Source organism: Eumetopias jubatus, unplaced genomic scaffold (assembly GCF_037043125.1).
Source record: "Eumetopias jubatus isolate StellerSeaLion01/CBP00866 unplaced genomic scaffold, mEumJub1_p1.0 scaffold_7, whole genome shotgun sequence".
In the NCBI taxonomy this organism is placed as follows: Eukaryota; Metazoa; Chordata; class Mammalia; order Carnivora; family Otariidae; genus Eumetopias; species Eumetopias jubatus.
This window is the reverse complement of record NW_028274813.1, coordinates 91,263,873-91,285,413: the sequence shown is the minus strand read 5'-3', so window position 1 is coordinate 91,285,413 and position 21,541 is coordinate 91,263,873. Positions and strand designations below refer to the sequence as shown.

General features: G+C 39.5%; 1 protein-coding gene across 5 annotated transcripts in view; it reads left to right on the top strand.

Moving 5' to 3' along the window:
* Positions 1 to 21,541, top strand: part of ATP8B4 (ATPase phospholipid transporting 8B4 (putative)) — a 301,636-nt gene that overhangs the window by 176,043 nt on the left and 104,052 nt on the right. For all 5 annotated transcript variants that reach the window (XM_028100015.2, XM_028100016.2, XM_028100011.2 and 2 more), the window contains 3 exons: positions 8,223 to 8,381; positions 14,456 to 14,544; positions 17,688 to 17,884. In XM_028100015.2, the coding sequence (XP_027955816.1) occupies positions 8,223 to 8,381; positions 14,456 to 14,544; positions 17,688 to 17,884 (445 nt within the window). The remainder of the gene's footprint in view (positions 1 to 8,222; positions 8,382 to 14,455; positions 14,545 to 17,687; positions 17,885 to 21,541) is intronic.

Below are 21,541 nucleotides of genomic sequence, written 5' to 3'. Positions count from 1 at the left end.
ACTATAGGCACCATGACAGGTCTTGGGAGAATCTTTGGGGTCTTCCTCCCATTGCTTAGTGATCTCTTGTTTTACAAACTTGTATGTCTGGAATTGAGTATGAATATTTCCGTATAGATTGGTTTTATTTATTAATGAATCTTTGAGTTTGAGACTGTCATCCAAAATGTTTTCTTTTGAGTCCACTAAAGGAAAATGTGGTCAAGGGTCTTAGCATGATCCCATGAGTTAAAGCGCAGGCAAATTTATATTATAAAATTTCCCCAATGCACAGCTTAGAGTTTATATTGCCTGTGCTTTGCATTCGCTTATAAACTCTGTCTGGATTCTGTTACTATTTTAACCTCTCTTAAATGAGTGCTGTTATAATACATGTTTATAGAAAAAAAATGTTCCCCTAGTTTGGGATTTAAGTCAGGGGAATAGACAGGAAACTTTGAATGGCCCAAGAAATATTTTGATTAGAGTAAAACAAATTACACATTTTCTACTAAGTAATTTTTTCAATGAAATTTTACTGTTACAAGAATCCAAGAAAAGTAAATTGTGTTCATGAATCAAAATACTTGCTTAAAATATTTCATAGAATATTTATGGAGTCCTAAAAGGGCAACCTAAATATAATTTCTCATTACTCATTTCTTTCTTGGCAGAATTGTACCTTTATTCCTCTGTTGATCTATAAAGAAGTAAAAATTCATTCTTTTTAGTTTTCTTTACCATAAAAAAGCAGAAAATGATTGTTATAATTACCCAGTTCACTTTCTTTCTTAGATATTGGCACAAATAGCCTATACTGTGATTCACTTCAGACAACCCTGAAATCTTAGTGGTGTAAACACCAGAAGGTTATTTCTTGTTCATGTCACCTTCTGATGTTAGGTCAGGCAGCCTTCTCCATCTTAGATCCATGGTGCCTAGACCAATGGCCTCTAAGGTTACCACATTAAAGCAATGACTAGATGAAAGAGACACGCTGACTTTTAACTGCTTCTTCCTCTCACATTTCATTGGCCAGCATGAGCCACGTGGGCCTGGCCTAACTGCAAGAGAGGCTGGGAAATAACAAGTAGGGATATTTGTTGAGTGCTAACTGCCTTTACTGTACTCTCCAAGAACTCTGATCATAGGTCAATGCCAAGATAGGATATCAAGGGCCAGGCTGGATTAGGTTGATTTCTTACATGCAACTGCAGGAATGGGGCCAAGAACCCTCCTTCTCAGTCAGAGTATGACTCCTCTTACTCTCAATCCCTTCTACCCTGTTCAGCGTTTTCTTTTTCTCATAGCACATATCACCATCTGGCATATTCTAAAACTTGCTTATTTTCTAAGTTTATTTTTTATTATCCATCTCTACTTGCAGTAATGTAAACTGCACAGGGATCTTTGTTTTGCTCACTGATATATAGCAAGTTCCTAGAACAATGCCTATTGCATAGTAGGTGCTCAGGAAATACTTGTTCAATGTGTGAATAAATGGTTGCAAATGCCAGAGATTAGGGGTCAGAATCAGCATCAGGCCCCAGAAAGACAAGTAAGAGGGGCCTAAGGTAGAGGGATTGGGAATGGTGGGTGGAAGGATGGGGTGAGACAGAAGCTTCCTGATGGGAACTTGCAAGATAAAGCAAGAGTGCTGGGTCCCCTCCTCTTGGAGGGCAGGTGGTTGAGAGAGGGATCATCTGGTGTATAATGTCGTTACTTCAGAATCCTTTTTTAAACAAAATTTAACACAGAAGCACAAAATTTAAGCCAATACAAGTGGTGCTGCTCAGGCTGAGGCAAGAAAACATTTCCTCACCTAGAACAGTTCCTTTCTCACAGATGGGAGTATCCTGAAAGCTTAAGAAACTTGCTTATATATAAAAATAGTCTTTTTAACTACCTCATACAATTTATTTTTAAAGTGTGTTCATAATTATTACTAGATGTAGCTTGAATTTGCTTCACAGAGCATAGGTAACTCAACAAATTTCTAACATATAATCGTTGTCTCAAAGGCAACACAGACTTTTAAAAAAAATCATTTATACTTAAACTGTGGTCACTTCTCAGAAAACACGTAATGCCAGATTCATAAGGCTGGTACACTTCTGGGCTAAGAACCAGATTTTTGCTGAATTTTCTCGTTCATTCTTGAATTTTGGGTTGAATTTTAATCTACCTTAAAGTTTAAGGCAATATGGTATTTTACAGGTTTAACTTTATTAAAATATAATTTCCTGTTTCCAAGAAAGCATCTTGGAATAAATAGAGGGATTAAGGGGAAATAAATTACATACAATATACAAATTAGATTTTCCCTGTTAGCAGCCAAATTTAAAGCCCAGGAGGGTGATGCAAGATGTGGTATGGAAAGTCTTTAAAGAGGTGGGACAGTTAGTAAACTCTAAATCCTTCCCGTGAATGCTCTTATTTTTAAGCCCTAGTTTAGACATGTTCATTTCAGTGTCTCCCTGACTCTCTGACACACAGTCACACACTATGCAGTACATGCACACATTTCCCTACCCGTTCCACCATTTCCCTCCTTTCTTTCCTCCCTTTCTGTTTTCATCTTCTTCTTCCCCTCTTTGTTAGCTTACTTATGTTAGCTCTGTACGTGCATTGTCTCATTTTCTGTAATTCTTCATCTTTTCTCTTTCCATCACTCTGTCCGTATTAATTAGCTTATAAAGTCTATTAAGCATCTCCTAGGGACAAGATGAAGTACAAAGTATGTAGGATTATAAAATATCTCCATATATATTATCCAGTTTCTTTTGATCCTTTTCCTCCGTTCTTTTCCTACCTCCCCCTTTTTTTGTCTTCTCTGTCCACCTTTGTCATAATGGGTATCAGTAGATTTTAGGTTTTCCTCTGATCAGAAAAAACTTGCTTGAGTCATGGGAATTAAAACCACATACTGCATCCTTTAGTTTAAACTAAAAGCATGATATCAACATTGTGTACATTTGGAAATGCCCTGACTAGCTGTGGCATGGTCTAATAGATGAGACAGACATGTGAGGCACGCCCTTTCCCATGTTCTGTCTGGGCTAAGTATATCTTTTAGCTTGTGACTTCTGGGCAAATCTGGGTATGATATTATTTTTGCTTCTAGTTACCATGTGGTTTTTCTTCTGAGACTTGGCCAAAATACTTTCTCTAGCACCAAACTACAGTTTTTTGTCCTTGAGTCATAAGTGCACATCTTCCAAGTATTTGAAGACCTCAGTTTCCCACTGCTGTTCCTAGAGAAGTCCCCACTGAGGACACCAAAGCTCAAAACTGAGATGGCTAGGGCCTAGGATATCTCTTGTAAGTCTCCCTGTCTTCCCACTTTTGCACCCAAATCCAAGGACAGTGTCTTGCTAGTGACCTCTTTAGGGCTTTCATTCATTCTTTCCTTTCATTCATTCTTTCAGTCATCTGTTCATTTACTCAGTAAATATATATTTAACATAATGATAAGGGATTTGCTAAGCCTGCAGATACAGTGGTTAATAAGTCAGACCCAGGCCTTGTTTTCATAGAGCTTATAGCCCAGCAGAGAAGACAGACTTGAATAAGTGCTCATTCCCAAAGAAGCCTTTAATTAGGTAAAGGTCCTAAGGTTCTCAGGCCTTCAACATAATATTGACACCAGGCACTGTGCTAAGTAACTGCACACATTATCTTATGAAATCCTTATAGCCTGGCGATGAAGAGATTATTACTGCTTCCAATTTATGGGCAAGGAATCTGAGACTCAGATAAGTTGAAAGCTTTTTCCAATGTCATATGGTTACTAAGTGGAGGAGCCAGAATACGAACCCAAGACTGCTGGCAAAGCCTATTCTGTGGAAGGCCTCAAGAGGCTGTAAACTACAAGAAGAAAGGCAGCATCGGAGAGGGAGAGGATTACCATGACAACTTAGCTCCTGATCAGGAGAAGAAATAAATTTTAAGAATACTCTAAAACTAAAGGTACAAAATTAATTACCGGAGATCAAGTCCATCCAGGAATCCAGTGGCATCATCATATTTTTAAAAAGCAGCAATGTTCTCAGTGATCTTGAATGTCAGGATCCCTGACAAGAGTTTAAAGAAGAGTTGGCCAAACATAGAGAACAGTACATGCAAGGCAGTTTTGAGTTTTGGTGGGTAAATCTACTTATTTAAAAAATTGTCACATAAATATTTTCATACATTGAAAACATCAGAAAATAATTGATATATTGTCTATTAAATTTTGTAAGAAAAAACAACTTGATCTGATATAACAAGTATGAAAATAGAGTGGGCCTTGATTTTTCATGTTAAAGTCTTTTGGGAATTGAAAAGCTTTTTATAAATAAGTAACTGGAGATAGTCATCAATTATACATTTGTAAACTGGACATTTTTATGCCTTGGGGAAAGCCCTAGATGTAAATTGTCCAAGTGTTTAAGAATCTGTTGCATATTGTTACTGACTGGACTAGGATCTGTTTTTTTGCAACTTATGACAAGTTTACATAGTTTGTATGACTCTTAATACTGAGTTCTGAACCAGGGAAGGGTTGACTCTTTATTTCAGGAATCTTTGTGTATTTTGTGGTCCTTTCTAAAGAATAGCATGTGTGTAATTCAAACACATAAAAACAAGCATCTCTTTGTTTAAAAAAACAAAAAGGCTTGATTAGCATCTTAAGACTTTTTACTTACTGGATAATTTCCCGTTCACCTGGACAGAAGCACAGCCCAACCAATAACTTTCCTCTTTACTGCTGGTATTTATATGGCCATTATGATAGCGATGATGGGTGGCTGAGGCTTGAAGTTTGAAGAATGAAGAGACTTTAGAAAATAGGAAGGTGACACTCTTCTTTCTAAGAAAAAAATATATTTATCACATCATTAGAGCAACAACAGTGGACAGTCTTCTAAACTCAGAGAAATTCTTGGCTGGAGAAACTCCTGAATGGCAATGATGATGTCTTATTCAGTAGATAATTTGTCTTGTTGAAGAGTTGCAGTGCAGATAATCAAGAAATATGCTAGTAATAATATACAGAAGGAAATAAAGTCAGCTTCTCTGGAAAATCATGGAGTATTGGGTACTGAGTTCCATTTTCATGATAAACTATAGATTTCCACTTTGACATAAATGCTTTAGTTCAAGAAGGTTATTAGGTTGGTAATTAACCAGCAACCCAGAGGACTCAGTTTAGAGTGCAGAGGGAGGTTGAGAATGATATCTTGTGGATTTTGTTTAGGATGGACCTAGAACATTTCTGTGTGATTGTGAACTGGGTGAGTTACTATCTGCTTTCATGTCTGTTCTCTTCAGAGGGGCAAACAAGTAAAACTAGCTAGTTTGGTTATATTTCTATTTCATTATTGACATGATTTTTCCCAGTTGTTTTATTGTCCATTAAAGATTAGAGCACAAAGTCATGTTTTCAGTGAATAACTATCTGAGAGAAAATGCTATTTTTCCTAAACTGTCTTCTCATCCATTGTCAAACTGTTTACTGCCTCTAACTCTTCTCTGATACTGTTAGCAAAAGGTGAAAGGGTCCTAAGTTTTTCCCTACTCCTTATTATGCTTTATGGCTAGGGTATATATTTGGTTGCTTCTAATGTGCTTTAAGGTTCCCACTTTTGTCCCCAGATCTATTTGTATCTCTTTAGAGTTAGGCCAACCTAAGCCCCCCACGGTGGTTAGGCATTTAGGTCTTCCAATCCTCTTTATCATAATTACCATGGAAATATACCCACTTCTTTCATTCATCTTAGATCTACTCTAGCTCCCATCTCATTTCCCAACCTCTCTTTTGAAGCCATATGATTTTTTCCCCCTATTTCTCTAACAAATATTTATTGTGTAGGCAGTATGATAAGTTATGGGGATACAGAAATGAATACAGTGCTCCCTTCAGAGGAAACTAGTCACCCTTTTTTGGAAAAGGGAAGAAAAGAAGTTTGGAAGTATTTGATCCTAACAAGGCTAAGAAAGGGGAAGCTGAGCACTTTTGAAGACAAAAGATGTAGTTTGGCTTTGTTTCCCCCCACACCCCATTTTGTTTTGACCAGGCTCTGTATTTAGTACTTAAATCAGTGGGACCACACTCTTTGAGAAAGGCTGAATTGGGACTTGGCCTTCAAGAGCTTAGGCAGAACCCCTTGGGCTTACTGCCTGTGTCTGTCTAGAACCACACCCTTGGTGTCAGGCCAGAAGTAGATGAGCCTTGAGGCTACGGAGGAGTGAGCCAACATGTTCAAGGCTGTATTTGTCTCCATGTCAGTCGCTCCTTGCGACAATAAAAATGACCAAAGGAGCCTGTTTTTTATATTCCTTTTGGCAGGGACTGTGTATTGTGTTGTTTTTTGCAGAAAACACATTTTTATTTATTTATTTTTTGGTGGCTAACTTTGAAGACTTGAGAAGTTGAGTCTTGGGTCAGGAACTGGAGTAAGTTTTAAGGGTTCCTATCACCTGATATTTTTTGTAGGTTTTGCTGGGGCTACTCAATTCAAGCTTCTAACAAAATTTAGGAATGAAAATTATTGGTCAAGAAGAAAAAGGTAATGAATTCTTAGAATTTAGAAAAAAAAAATCCCCTCTTCTGCAACCTAATTGTCCAAACAACTTGGGCCAACTGAAATCAGTCTCAATTTACTTTTTAATATTAGTAATAGGCCATAATGGGAGCAACCAGAATTTAGTCACATCCCGTTGTATAAAAAACAACATTGTACAGGTTATCTAGCCTTGCCCACATCCTCTTGCCAACACTCTCATTTAGTGTTGGATGTCTAGGAAGCTGCCAGTGAATGTTGTTGAGTTGGGGTTGTTTAAGTAGCAATTTTGTTATAACTGGGGAAAAGAAAATGGAGTTTGGAAAAAGTAGTCCTGAGGGCCTGAGTCCTTCACTCCTTTCTGGTTTTTGTTTTTGTGTTTTTCATGCAAGATCCAGTGTTAGTGATCTGGTTAATCAGGAGTGATCAGGCCATATGAAAACTGGCTACTGTCACCTCTAAGAGCTTTAAAAGGAAAAGATATCACTGTAGGAAGGACGGGTGTCCGTGTAAACCTCTAAGTTCAGGTGCTCAGTGAGTAGTGTGACAGAGTACTACAGAGGTTCTCTTGGCTGGGCTGGCCTCCTTTCTCTTCAGTTGGTGCTGAAGACTTCCTTTGTAATTTCTCAAATGCCACTTTGTATGTTCCAACCTACCCTCTTGGCTTTGATTCAATCTGTGTATTTTTATTGTTCTTGCAAGGTGCTAATCTCACCCGAGTTGGGTTTGAGCCCATTTGGATCTATCCACTGCCTTCCTTTTTCATTCCTTCCCCCTTTCCTTCATCTCTCCCTCTGTCTTTCAAGTCTCGGTATTCATTTCTTATAAAAGTTTAAGCCCAACCATTTGTAATGCATTTAATCTAATAGTTTCATGTTGTGACAGGGTCCCTGCAAAATTATTTCTGGTTTCTCTTTCTGTCAAAAGAACCCCCACTCTGAAAGTGTATTTTCTTATTGAAATAATGGAACGAATTGATTTATTGATTTGGAATGGGCACACCCTTGGTTTGGAATGGACCTGGAATTAAAAAAACTAGAAATGTCTTCTGGCCAGGTTGGGACAAGTTATATGGTAGCTTTGAGGGTCCCCAGAATTCTGCATCTAATCAAGATAAGAAGCATAGAACAGCTGAAAGGAATCACATGCATTCTCAGGCACATGTGGCAAACAAGACCCAGGTTTCTTGGGGGTGGGACATCATAGGATCCCCCTGAAATTCTGATGATGAGCCTAGAAAGACCTGATTAACTTTGATTGTGAAGCTGGAAGCATGCCATCTTAACCTGTGTGAAAGTTCACAGTAAGTAAAAAGAGACGGAGGGAAAAAAAGCTTTCAGGACAGTCCCTGCTTTATGTTTTCAGAAATCATTTTTGCAAACTAGAAGTAGAAAGGAGTGATTTTTATTTAGGGGAAAAAAAATCCATGGCTCTCAAGGTTTCTATTCTTACTTGGAAAGTGCAGAAAGCTGTGTTTAAAACACTTGATAGATTTCCATCTTTGTACTCCCCTCGCCCCCCCCACCAAGCTTATTTTTCCTAGCACAGTCTTGTATACATAGCACTGCACTGTCTAAAAGACAAGGAACAAAATATCCTGTGTATTAGAAGGAGGGTGGTAACACAGTACGATGGATTGCTAAAGAGAGTTTGAGGTGAGTCATAAACAGGTTTTCGTTTTTGTTTTTTATTTTACAGGGATTGTGGTCTGTGAGGCGCCTAACAACAAATTAGATAAATTCACGGGAGTTCTCTCCTGGAAGGACAGCAAGCACTGCCTCAACAATGAGAATATAGTCCTGAGGGGCTGCATCCTGAGAAACACCAGCTGGTGTTTTGGAATGGTTATTTTTGCAGGTACAGCTGACTGCCCCGGCTCGGTTATGGGGAACCTGTCCTGAGGTGTGCATGGGCAGTCTGCACCTCTTCAGGTTGGATGAGGAAGGTGCTTTTGTTCTACAAAAGATGCTGCTCCGGGTTGACTGCAGAGGGTTAGTCTGGGCGGGGCTCCCCTGTGTGAGGAACCACTGGCATCGTGAACTCATTCTTAAGGGGTGCTTGGGCTTTAATTGCTCAGTGGGTGCTAGATACTGTTTAATTTCTCTTTCTTTAACTTCATCTCAATCATTCCCATCATTTTATATATTAATCCACCAGCCTTTAAAGTGGGGGAAGAGTGTGAAACAAGTCCCCCCCCCCAACCCTGCTCTGCTGTTAATTTTGTAGTTTGCAAGGTCAAGCAATCCTTTTGGAAGAGCTTTCTTGGAGATCCTGCAATCATTTCTGCTTATACTCTGCAGCTTCTTCTACCATTTGTCAGCAGGACAGTGGGGCCTGGAAAGACTGTGCATGACAGAGATGGGGGCGGGAGGTAGGGAGGGAGGGAAAGTGCCTCTTAACTCTTCCTACTGGACACTTTTCCTGTCTTGACTTTATCTCTACAGGCCCAAGGTGGCATTCTCCTGCTAAGGAAGCTTACAGTAGCCCCATTACATAAAGCCACTCAAATTGTACTCATGGCTTCCATTGCCAGCCCTTGATTTTTAAAAATCCTGTTTATTATGACATCAAATTAAGATGTGTTTTTGGGTCCATTGACTATATGTGCAATCAAAATTGGAATGTTTTTCCTAACTGACTTTCCTCAACAACAACAAATGTTTATTAAAGACTCAAAAGTGTTCCAAACCTAGAAAAGTCCTCCCAATTCCTCCTAAATACTCTCAGCTGTGGGTGTTAGCAAGGCTCTTGCTGCTTGGGGTATTGCCATTGTAAGGACTTGAGAAATCCCTAGAAGTATGGCAGTATATGGGCTTTTATCTGGGGACAAATCCGCTTTCATAATTCGCTCATCAGATGCTTTTATTTGTTGGGGAAATGAACCTGTGATCACATATTTTCTTATTTGCATCTTTCTTGCATTAAGAGAAAGAGCTAGGCTCATATATTACCCTCCTTTATCTTCCCACATAATGAGAGGGAGATTTCTTGAAGCTTCTTTAGTGGGAAGGGCCCTCCTGGTTTGCTCCCTGTCATCACAGAAGTTGGGGGGCTTCATTCCCAGAATGGGCTATAGCCCAACGTTGTGTTTGCATTTTTGTGAACTTGTTTGGAATGACTAATTCAGGACTATGGTTCAATTACAGCATGTAATGCTAGGACAGCTGTGTGAGCCACTCAGGGGCCAAGTTTTTCTCCATAAGTTTTGCTCTGGGAAAATGCGCCTACATAGAATGAAGTGGGGTGGTAAATTGAACAGGTCTCCCCCCGAGAAGTATAACAGGAAGTTCACAGAATTAGAATTGGACAGAGCTGGGTTCAGATTTGTTTACCAGCTGTAGGATGTTAAGCTGTGGTTACTTCAACTTCCCAAGCTTTAGTTTCTTCTGCTGTAACATGGGGGTAATGAGTACATTAGAGAGTCACTCTAAAGGCTCAGGGAGACAATGCATATGGCAGAGGATGCTTGACAAATGTTACTCTCCTTCCTTCCCTGCTTCTTCCATCCAGCATCAATTCTGACTGCACTGCCTGCCCCATAGACTGAGGTTTGGTCTGATGTAATGCTCTTTGGATCTTGGTAGGTGGGAGTGGGGCAGTATCCTCTTCTTTTTGTGCTATGGGTTAGATCTTCTTCATGGGGCAGATATTTGTAAAGCTGAGAATGCCTGCATTGACTTTAGTCTGGGCATGAATGTTAATAGAAAGCTTAGCTAGAATAGTGACAGGTGGAGGAATGGTTGGTTTGGTCAATGTCAGATTTGAACAGATGAGTGTCTCAGAACCCCCAAGTCTTAAGAAATCTAATTTGGGGAACTAGTTCCAGGTGAACCCTTAGATCTTATGAAAGTTATCCAAATGAATTATTAACTATTCTTTCTATATTACTCTGGTTATAACTATCACTAAAGATTGTGTAAAGAATATAGTTGGCACAGACATGGTTTACTTTACAAACCTATAATTTATGGGGCTCTAATATACATTAACAGCTAGGCCATGCCTCCCTGGTAATAACTTTTCTTCCACTCAAGAGAGCTGGAAATCTTGTTTCTGAGTGGAGGAGTCTTATTCATTTAAGGAATCCATTTAAGGAATCCAGCACCATTTTGGTACACAGTAGATTTTTTTCCTAGATGTCTTCCATTTGCCCCTCCAGATCTACTGTCACGTTTTTCCACTCTTCTTTCTGCCTTGGGAGGCTGATTTGTATGGTTTACACTAATAGGTTTCCTTGAATTTTGGCTTCTAATTAGGCTCTGTCACTGGGGATCCATGGAAAGAGATCAAAGGGAGAAAGAAGACTGAGGTCAAGGTATTTATTCCCCCAGACTTCCTCCCTAAGTAGTCACTTCAGGCTGGCTATGTCCCTCAACCTAAAGTCACTCTTTTTTTTTTTTTTTTAAAGATTTTATTTATTTATTTGAGAGAGAGAGAATGAGAGAGAGCACGAGAGGGAAGAGGGTCAGAGGGAGAAGCAGGCTCCCCGCTGAGCAGGGAGCCCGATGTGGGACTTGATCCCGGGACTCCAGGATCATGACCTGAGCCAAAGGCAGTCACTTAACCAACTGAGCCACCCAGGCACCCAAAGTCACTCTTTCTTAAAGGCTGCAAACTCTATACTGTCCTTTAGGCTCCAGTAACCACTCCCTTCTAGCTTAGAGAAACATCCTGATTGCTTCTAAGTCTTTGGTTACCATGAACCTTTTGCTTCTCCTACACCCCCACCCACACTTTTGTAAAGAGTCATTTTAGAAAAAAAAATTTTTTTTCTCCAGTTATCCTTGTTCAGTGCATCATCTATTTCCTGTTTGGAATCTGAATGAGTCAGTCTTAAATACACATTGATTGAATGAGTCAGTGAATTAATGAACTAATGAAGTATTTCATATAGTTTTAAAAACAGTGGTGAAGAGCAAAGAGCTTCCAAGTTAGATATGTCTGGGTTTGAATTCTGGTTCTGATACTTACTAGACAAGAAATCTCAGGCAAGTTACTTAAATACTTTAAGCTTGTTTCATTATTAGTGAATTAAGGGTAATAATACCTAATTAATTGGATTGTTTTATTTATTTTTTGTCCAATTGTTTGTTTTATTATGTTAATTACCGTACAGTACATCATTAGTTTTGATGTAGTGTTCCATGGTTCATTGTTTGCGTATAACACCCAGTGCTCCATGCAATACGTGCCCTCCTTAATACCCATTGTTTTAAGCATTAACTGAGATAATAGATGAAAAGTGCATATGCACATCACCTGAAACATAGCAGGTACTTAATAAATTCATCAAACGGTTATTTATTGAGTGCCTACTATGTGGCAGGCACTATACTTCTTATTCATTTCCGATTAAGAATGTCAGCAAAGACAAATGCAGTCCATTCACTCATGTGGTTTTGACTCTGGTAGGAGTAAGAGAACTTAATCTCAGATAATTGTCAGAATGAATCTATAACCTCAAACTGAGATAAGTGCTCTGGAAAAAAAAGAACATGGACTCACAAGAGTATATAATGGAAGAATATGAAGAGAAAGAGCAAGCTACTTAAAAGTCACATTGTGGACAAAGGCCCTGTGGCAGGACTGAGAATGGTGAGGTAAAAAAAACTTAAGAAGGCCAGTGTTGAATATGGAGAACATGGAGGATATAGATAGACATGTGACTGGAGATGTGGATAGGATCTGGACCATACAGAACCTTGTGGTCTGTATCCAGAACTTTGGTCTTTATCCTAAGAGCATTGGGAAACCATTGTAAAGTTTTCCAAACAGATGGTGTGTGTGTGTGTGTGTGTGAAATCTGAAAAGCTCATTATTGCCCATAGTATTTATAAAGTTGGTAAATAGCAGGTCCTTGAAAGAGTATATCATTGGGGTTGGGGAGGATAAAAATCTTCATTAAAGCTGGGAGCAGAATGGATGCAGGAGACAAAATTACTAAGCTTTTACCATAGTCCAGTTGAGAGATGATGGTACTTTGGACTAAGGTGGGAGTTATGGAGATAGACTCCTAGGCTTCTCTCAGCTTTCACAATTGGATGGATGGTGGTGCCATTCACTGACATAAGGAACCCCAGGGGAAGGTCACAAGTGGGGCTGGACCAGGGCTGCTTGAGGAGCCTTAGAAGAATCCAGGTGAAGATTCCTTAGAGAATTAAATGTGTGGGTTTAGATCTCAGAGGAGCAGTCTGAGCTGGAGATTTACATTTGGTCTATAGATGATAATTGGAGCTGTGGTCTTAGATGAGATTTCCCAGGGAAGGTGGATTCAGAAAGAAGACAAGATAGGTTACACCCAAGTGTTAAGGAATCCTGGTGGTTAGTGGCGGTGTAGAGAGGGGTGAGCATCATGGAAGACAAAGAAGGAGTTAACAAGAGGTAGGAAGAAAAGCAGGAGACCATTGTAATACAGAAGCTAAGGGAAGAGTGTGTTTCAAAAGGATGGAATAGTCAAAGTGTCAACGGCTGCTGATAGGTGAGGGTATTGATGATAACACTAGATCTGAAACTAGGTTGAGTAATGAGTAGGAGCTGAGAAAACAGAGGATGCTGAGTAAAGAAATTCTTTCAAGATCTGTCTGGAAGAGTGGAAGATATGAGTAGAAGAAGAGATGTGTGAATCAGCATCTGTAGATATATTTAGATAAATACTTAAAAACCTCTTAGGTGTATTCTCTGCTGCTCTGTGTGTGTATGTATGCCTAAGAAATGTAAAATTTTAGCACAAAACTGGGGTCTGTCAGTTTTTCAGCTTTTGCTAATCACAAACTTTATTTGCTCTTTGTGATCTTTACTATACAAGAAATGCTTCCCACCCTCAGTGTCCATATGATTTTAATAAACAATTCCGAGAAAATGTGGGTGGTCTCATTTACACAGCAGTAGTTGGGAATAGGACAGTGGGGTACAGTGTCCAACTTCAGACTGAATTTTATGAGACCCCAATCTTTGTTTCCATTTGTATTTTAAGTAAATGAAAGTCTTCTAAGGATGTGCTCATTCTTCCCTGACTTTTAGGGTGGCGTAAAATTTTATGTGTGCCTCCCCTTTAATTCTTTCAATTCCCCTCTCTCCTATATTAAATGGCTACATGGATTGATGACGTAATGGGAAGATGATGTGGAGAGGAACGCTAGGGGAATTAGATATAATTAATGCTTAATTGCTTCCATTAATATCTTCCGTGTCTACACGGAATTTCCTTAGCAATATATTTTAATATTCTCTTTTGTTAATCATCTAGTTATATACCTCTAAGGCAGTTAATAATAATTCTTAGAATTACTTGAACAAGGGACTTGGTAAATATGAGAGAATGTATTTACCTGAAATAAAGCTAATATAAGATTCAATTCCTGCCCTTACAAAAAGTATATATTATATGCACAATGTGCAATACACAATAAAGATTTAGCTTACTTGCTGATGTCTTGTTTGCATTTATTCTAGTTTCTCCATAAAGGCACCCTAGATCTTTTTGGAAAACATCCAAAATTTGATTTCTGATTTTAACTTTCCATTTTTGATCTCAGTGTTCTGAGTTGTGTTTATTACTGCATTCTTTTTAACATGTCAAATTATTCCTCACTTGGATTGACCTTGTTACCTTTCACTCCTTCAACTCCAAGCACATCCATACGCAGCTTTTTGAAAAATAGCATTTCTCAAACCTTTCAGCCACAGGTCTGTCTGGATTTGTCCTATTCTAAGGAGACCAATTCTCTTGCAGTCTCCAGGGTTGTTATTTAGCTACCAGTTGAGAATCGTATACAACTTAAAAATGACCCCTGTTCTTAATAAAAGTTAAATTATTTTGAAAAACATACTGTTCTCTTTTCAGGAACATTTGACATGGTAAGAAATAATAATAATGATAGTAGTACATTATCAAATCATTTTAAGGTTGCTATTTAATTTTATTTTGGCAGGTCCTGACACTAAATTAATGCAGAACAGTGGTAAGACAAAGTTTAAGAGGACAAGCATTGATAGGCTGATGAATACTCTAGTACTATGGGTAAGATACTATAACAAAATTAGGCAAAGTTGCTAATCATTGTTATCTTAATATATTTCTTATATTTTGCTGGGAATTCTTTCAGAAATTTTTATTCTCCTTGTGGAATTTGTATTTGGGGGTTTTGCATCTGGGGCCCAGTTATATTGCCCTCTACTTTCTAGATTATGATTTCTCAACCATTGGTACAGTTTCTGATGAGAGGTAAGATAGTGCTTCTGGAGGCTGTCATGGGCTTGCAAGTTCTCCATATTTCAAATATTAATTTTTAAAAAAGAAAACATAATTTTTCAGGTAGTTTGGTCCCTTTGTTGTCTTACCTTTGCTCATGTTCTCTCAACATAGCTTATGGATGGAGCTGGCTTCACAGGTGTGTGACCTGTGCAATTATACAGGTTCCCCACTCAGAAGGGCCTCATACTTGGCTTACTGATCTGCTGTTGCCATGTAGAAATTATCAGTAATTTTTAAACAAGGGGTCCTGTATTTTCATTTTGCACTGGGCTCTACAAATTGTGTAGCTGGTTCTATTATGAATCTTCTAAGGCCCAGGTCACAGTTCTCCCCCTTTGCAAAAGCTTCTGAACATCCTTAGCATGGGATTCTTTCCTCTGAATTTTTGTTCTCTTCTGCATTTTTTGAAATGTTTTTTCCTACCATCCATTTACCAGAAACAGTTGAGTATTCCTTGCATGCTACCCTTTTGTCAGTTAATCTTGTGCTTCCTCATGCTGTGCATCTGATTGTTATCTTTTTGTGTAATATTGCTTTGCTTCCTTATGTTGGAATTAAGTTGGAGGACATTGATTTTAAATACGAGGACAGTGACCTTGAACCAAGCCCCGCCCCCATCACAGACTCATAAGCAATTATAAAGAATCTGAGCTCAATATATATTTGCAAAACTGATATGTGATAGTGGGACTCTGAATAAAGAAGGAAGTGGACTCTTTTTTTAAAAATTTTATTATGTTAATCACCATACATTACATCATTAGTTTTTGATGTAGTGTTCCCTGATTCATCGTTTGCATATAACACCCAGTGCTCCATTCAGTACGTGCCCTCTTTAATACCCATCACCAGGCTAACCCATCCCCCCACCACCTGCCCCTCTAGAACCCTCAGTTTGTTTCTCAGAGTCCATCGTCTCTCATGGTTCATCTCCCCCTCTGAATTGCCCCCCTTCATTTTTCCCTTCCTACTATCTTCTTTTTTATTTTTTAACATATAATGTATCATTTGTTTCAGAGGTACAGGTCTGTGATTCAACAGTCTTACACACTTCACAACACTCACCGTAGCACATACCTCCCCAATGTCTATCACCCAGGCACCCCATCCCTCCCACCCCCCACCACTCCAGCAACCCTCAGTTTGTTTCCTGAGATTAAGAATTCCTCATATCAGGGAGATCATATGATTCATGTCTTTCTCTGATTGACTTATTTCGCTCAGCATAATACCCTCCAGTTCTATCTACATCGTTGCGAATGGCAAGATTTCATTCCTTTTGATGGCTGCATAATATAAGGAAGTAGACTCTTATTGGGCATAAAATACTGGCTGGGCTCTGTGTTTTATGTTTGGTATCATCCTCAGAACTGGGCTTTCCTCCCACTACATCCATCCCCTTGGGGAAGAGTATCCAGGGCCAAGGGGACATGCTTAACTTGTGTCCCCTCCTAGAATTCCCTATTTAAATGGCCCTAAGCCCGCTTCTGGGCTTGCATGGGGATTGTATGTGTATCCACCATAGAGTAAAATTACTGATTGTGGAGAGACTGTCCCAGCTTTTCATACTAGAAAATCGAATAATCCACTGGAGAATTAGAAGCTGAGTAAATCCTAAATTAGGGCATTTAATGCCAAGTAGCACCAATTTTAATGCTCTTAAAGTAATTCACTTCAATTAATTTGTAGTATTAATCACTGAAAGAAGAGAGGATATACTGTGATACAGGTATCAAATTGGTAGGATTTCAGGAATTCACAATTCTACTTTTCTCTAATACATGGTTTTCTAAGGTACTTTAAGTCAGGTTTTCCCATAATTTTTTCTACATAAATGTCTTCTTATATGTATATTTTGTTCATGAATGGATAAAGAAGAAAGCAGTCCTAGAATGCCTGAATATTCCTTCTTGGAGGAAAGAGGAAATAAGAAGTTAAATACATTCCTGTTCCCTAGCCCCACTCCTTCCTCAATATAGCGGCTGGTCTTGGCTCCTAACACAGTATGACACTTGGCAGAGCAAAGTCCCCAGAATCCCTTGTTCAGCTCAGGTCTTACCTGTTCGCTGACTTCGTGTCTTTCCTTTCCAAGGCTGGCATTTGGGCTCACAAGGAACTGACCTTGCTCTCTTTCTAGTTGCTATGCCTCCAAAATGTCTGCTTTGCTAATCCTGGTACTAATCACAATGTAAGAGTTGGCTAACAGTTTTCAGGTTGCTTCCCACTATTTTTTTTTAATCTCAAAAGGAAAACATATATGCCATGCCATATTTTAATTAATGCTTCTTTTTCTTGTGGACCTTAAGTAAGGATTGTGCTGCTACATCTGTAGCCAAGAGACTTGACTAATCCCAGATTGTTCTTTATTACTGACATTTTCTTCCTTTTGCTTTTGTGCCTTGGGTGACCATATAATTTATCATTCAAATGGGGCACTTTTGAAGGTGAAAGGAGGAAACACAATATTATATCTGGGCAACAGATATAAACGGGGACTGACCAGGGCAAGTCAGGACATATGACTTTCTTTACTTAAGCCACTTACGTATATGCACTCATCGCAAATCAAGGGTGTGAAGTTATTGGCTTTGTGACCATGGATAAGTTATATAATTTTTCTGTGCTTCTGTTTTATTTTGTTCTGTTTTTGACTTGTAACATGTGAATAATGATTATCCCTATCTCAGACAATCAGTGGGAGAATTAAGTGAGAAAATGCATGTAAAATATTTAGCCAAGTTCCAACATAAAAATATTAAACTTGTATGATTAATGATAAGTAAGAAGTGCTTTGCATGTCTTGCTTTTCAAATGGCAGTTTCTTGGAGTTAGGGGTGTAACTGGATTGCATTGATATGGTGAGTTTTCGGTTCAAGTTAACCTTAACCAGACTTCTATTCTCATTTCAGATATTTGGGTTTCTGGTATGCTTGGGAATTATTCTTGCAATAGGAAATTCAATCTGGGAGAATCAAGTTGGAGACCAATTCAGAACTTTCCTCTTTTGGAATGAAGGAGAGAAGAACACTATATTCTCAGGATTCTTAACATTCTGGTCATATATTATTATTCTCAATACAGTTGTACCCATTTCATTATATGTGAGGTAAGATGAGAGTTTATACTTTAGATAAGCCACTTTTGTCGAAAGACTGTCGTGCATGATCATGTTCTCTAATCATTTTTATTTTAAAATTATGACAGTGAGATGTCTTGCTCTAAATGCTTATGATCTGCTACATCTGTTACGGATGAGGCAACTAAACTGCTTAATCTGCTTAACTTTTACATTTTCAAATTATAATAAATGCATTTTATTTTCTCCTTGATTTGATTTGGTTTCTTAGGGATGTTATTCTTTGGAATACATGGACTACAGTATCTCATGCAACCTAATCAGTTAGAATTGGGTTGATATTGGGTAAGAAATGGAAGAATATTTGGGGACATCTGTTGTGATGATGACTCCTTGATACTAGTCTGGCTCCAGATACCCAGATTTGGATTCTTTTTTACTTCCCCCTTTTCTTTTTTTTTTTAAATAAATTTTATTTTATTATGTTAGTCACCATTACATCATTAGTTTTTGATGTTGTGTTCCATGATTCATTTTTGCGTATAACACCCAGTGCTCCATGCAATACGTGCCCTCTTTAATACCCATCACCAGGCTAATCCGTCCCCCCACCCCCCTCTCCTCTTAAAACCCTGTTTGTTTCTTGGAGTCCATAGTCTCTTATTGTTCGTCTCCCCCTCTGATTCCGCCCCCCTTCATTTTTCCCTTCCTACTGTCTTTTTTTTTTTAAACATATAATGTATATTTGTTTCAGAGGTACAGGTCTGTGATTCAAGTCTTAAACACTTCACAGCACTCACCATAGCACATAACCTCCCCAATGTCTATCACCAGCCACCCCATCCCTTCCAACCCCCACCACTCCAGCAACCCTCAGTTTGTTTCCTGAGATTAAGAATTCCTCATATCAGTGAGATCATATGATACTTGTCTTTCTCTGATTGACTTATTTCACTTAGCATAATACCCTCTAGTTCCATCCACGTTGTTGCAAATGGCAAGATTTCATTTTTTTTGATGACTGCATAATGTTCCATTGTGTGTGTGTGTGTGTATATATGTATATATATATGTATCAGTCACATCTTTTTTATCCATTCATCTGTTGATGGACACGAGATTTGGATTCTTTTTTTGGGGGGGGTTTCCTTTTTTTTAATTTTAAGTTCAATTAATTAACAATATAGTGTATTATTAGTTTTAGAGTTCAGTGATTCATCAGTTGCATACAACACCCGTGCTCATTCCATCACGTGCCCTCCTCCATGCCCACCACCCAGTCACCCCATCCCCCCCACCTCCCCTCCAGCAAGCCTGTTTCTTTCCTATGCTTAAGAAGTCTCTTATGGTTTGTCTCCCTCTCTAGTTTCATCTTGTTTTATTCCTCCCAGGTTTTTGTTTTTTTTTTAACTAACCAGAATCATGCTGTATGTATTGTTCATGTGCTTTTTGGAGATGTTCTCAGCCTAGCACACTCCTTTTATCCATTCTGTATTCCACAGAAATAGATGTTTGGGTTGCTTCATTCTGCTCTTATAATTATTCCCACTTTTGTGCACAAACTTGGGTACAGGGGCTGAAATTTGAGGGGAACAGTGACAATTTGAGCCCTTGGCAATCTGAGGTGAAGGCGTGTTGACTTGGCATTTAGCAGGTGACAGGCCATGCACGCTGACTCAGGCAGGAGGGTGGCTGGACCGTGAATTTGGGACCCACAGGCCAATGGCATCATGTGTGACGGGGACGTGGCTGGTTTTGCTTTTAATTTTTGTTTTTCTGGGAAACTTGATCACTCCCTCTATTCTAAACGAAAGCCTTGCTGGATAGAGTATTCTTGGCTGTAGATTTTTTCCTTTTAGCAGTTGGAATCTATCATGCCACTTTCTTCTGGCCTGCAGAGTTTCTGCTGAAAAACCCACTGATAGCCGTATGGGGTTTCATTTGTATGTACCTGCTTTCCTTTCTCTTGCTGCTTTTTAAAATTCTTTCTCACTACTTTTGGCCATCTTATTTACTTTGTGTCTTGGTGCAGACCTCTTTGGGTTGGTTTTGTTGGGGGCTCTCTGTGCCTCCTGGATCTGGATTTCTCTTTCCTTCCCCAAATTCAGGAAGTTTTCAGCTATTATTTCTTCAGACAAATCTTCTGCCCCCTTTCCTCGCTCTTCTCCTTCTGGGATCCCTATCATGTGACTGTTAGGCCTGACAGCGTTGCTCAGTTCCCTGGGTCTATTTTCATTCTGTGTATTTTTCCCCCCTCTCATCTGCCCGGCTTGATTGCTTTCCATGACTCTGTCCTCCAGGTGGCTGGTCCTTTCTTCTACTTCCTCTTGCTTGCTATTTATTCCAGATGGTCTATTTTTATTTCCATTTAGTAAATCCAATAGCTCTAGCTGGTTCTTTTTTACATCTCCTAGCTCTTGGTGGAGGGTCTCAAGGAAGTCCTGCAGTACTTCCTCAATTCCAGCGAGAATCTTTATGAGCATTACTTTAAATTCGCTATCAGACATATTATCTCCGTTTCGCTTAGGTCTCCTGCTCTGATTTTGTCCTGTTCTTTGATTTGGGACACATTCCTCTGTCACCTCATTCTGTCTCTTGTGTTGTCTGTTTTTCTGTGTTAGGAAAGTCAGCTACGTCTCCTGCACTTGAAAGTAGTGGCTCTATGAAGAAGAGGTCCTGCAGTGCAATGTCTGTTCCCCAGAACCTGGTGCTTCAGGGGGTGTCTCCTATTTGTGTTGCTCCAGGGGGTGTCCTACCATTGTGGCTAGGATGTGTTTGCCTTCAGTCCTGTTGTCTGTGATGGCTCCCTGCTTGTTGTGGGCAGAGTCTGGTGCCCGTGGTGTTAGTGGGCTGCTCTGGGGCTGCCTTGGGCTTGAGTCGAGTCAGACCAGATGTTTGCCAGAGATGCAGTAGCACCAAACTGCAGGCACTGTCCCTGTGTCATCCTCGGAGAAGCTTTTGTTGGTGGGTGGGGCCTGCAGTCAGACCAGCTGCCTGCCCTCAGCCCACTGCTGGGGTCACAGTCAGATGGGTGTGTGGTTATCTTCCCCTCTCCCTGGGGCAGGACGCACTCTGGAGTGGTGCTGACCTTGTCTGGGCTGCGCACACACTGCCAGGCTTGTGGCACCACTTTGACGGGATCTTGCCAAGAGCGATCAGAGGGGGTGGATCTACTTTGCTGTGGCCTCTTGTCTATGCCGGGCTGCGGAGAGTCTGTTCTGCCAGTTTTCGGGCTGCTTTTTGGGTTATTTATGCCAACGTGGGTGCTCTCTAGGCGACTACGCAGCAAGCGGTCAGCACAGGGACGTCCTGCTCCGCCATCTTCCCAGCAGCCTCTCCACGAGATTTGGATTCTGTTCCACCACTTAGTAACTCCATAAGTTTGGGCAAGTTATTTCACTTCCAGTGCCTCAGTTTCCTGATTTTAAAAGTAAAGAAAATAGTATTTTACATAATAGGATTGTCTGAAGAGTAAACAGACTGTAAAGCTCTTAAAAGAATGTCTGATGCATCCTAAGAGCTTAAGGAATGTTAATTTTTCCTATTATTCATAAATATAACATAAATAAGTTGAAATATAGTTGGTGGTACTTGTCCGTTGTTAAATAAGTATGAGTCGTAATTCCCACTGCAACGCCATCTGTTATTTCTAGATTTGGTCTCACAAATTAGAGCTAAAAGGATTTC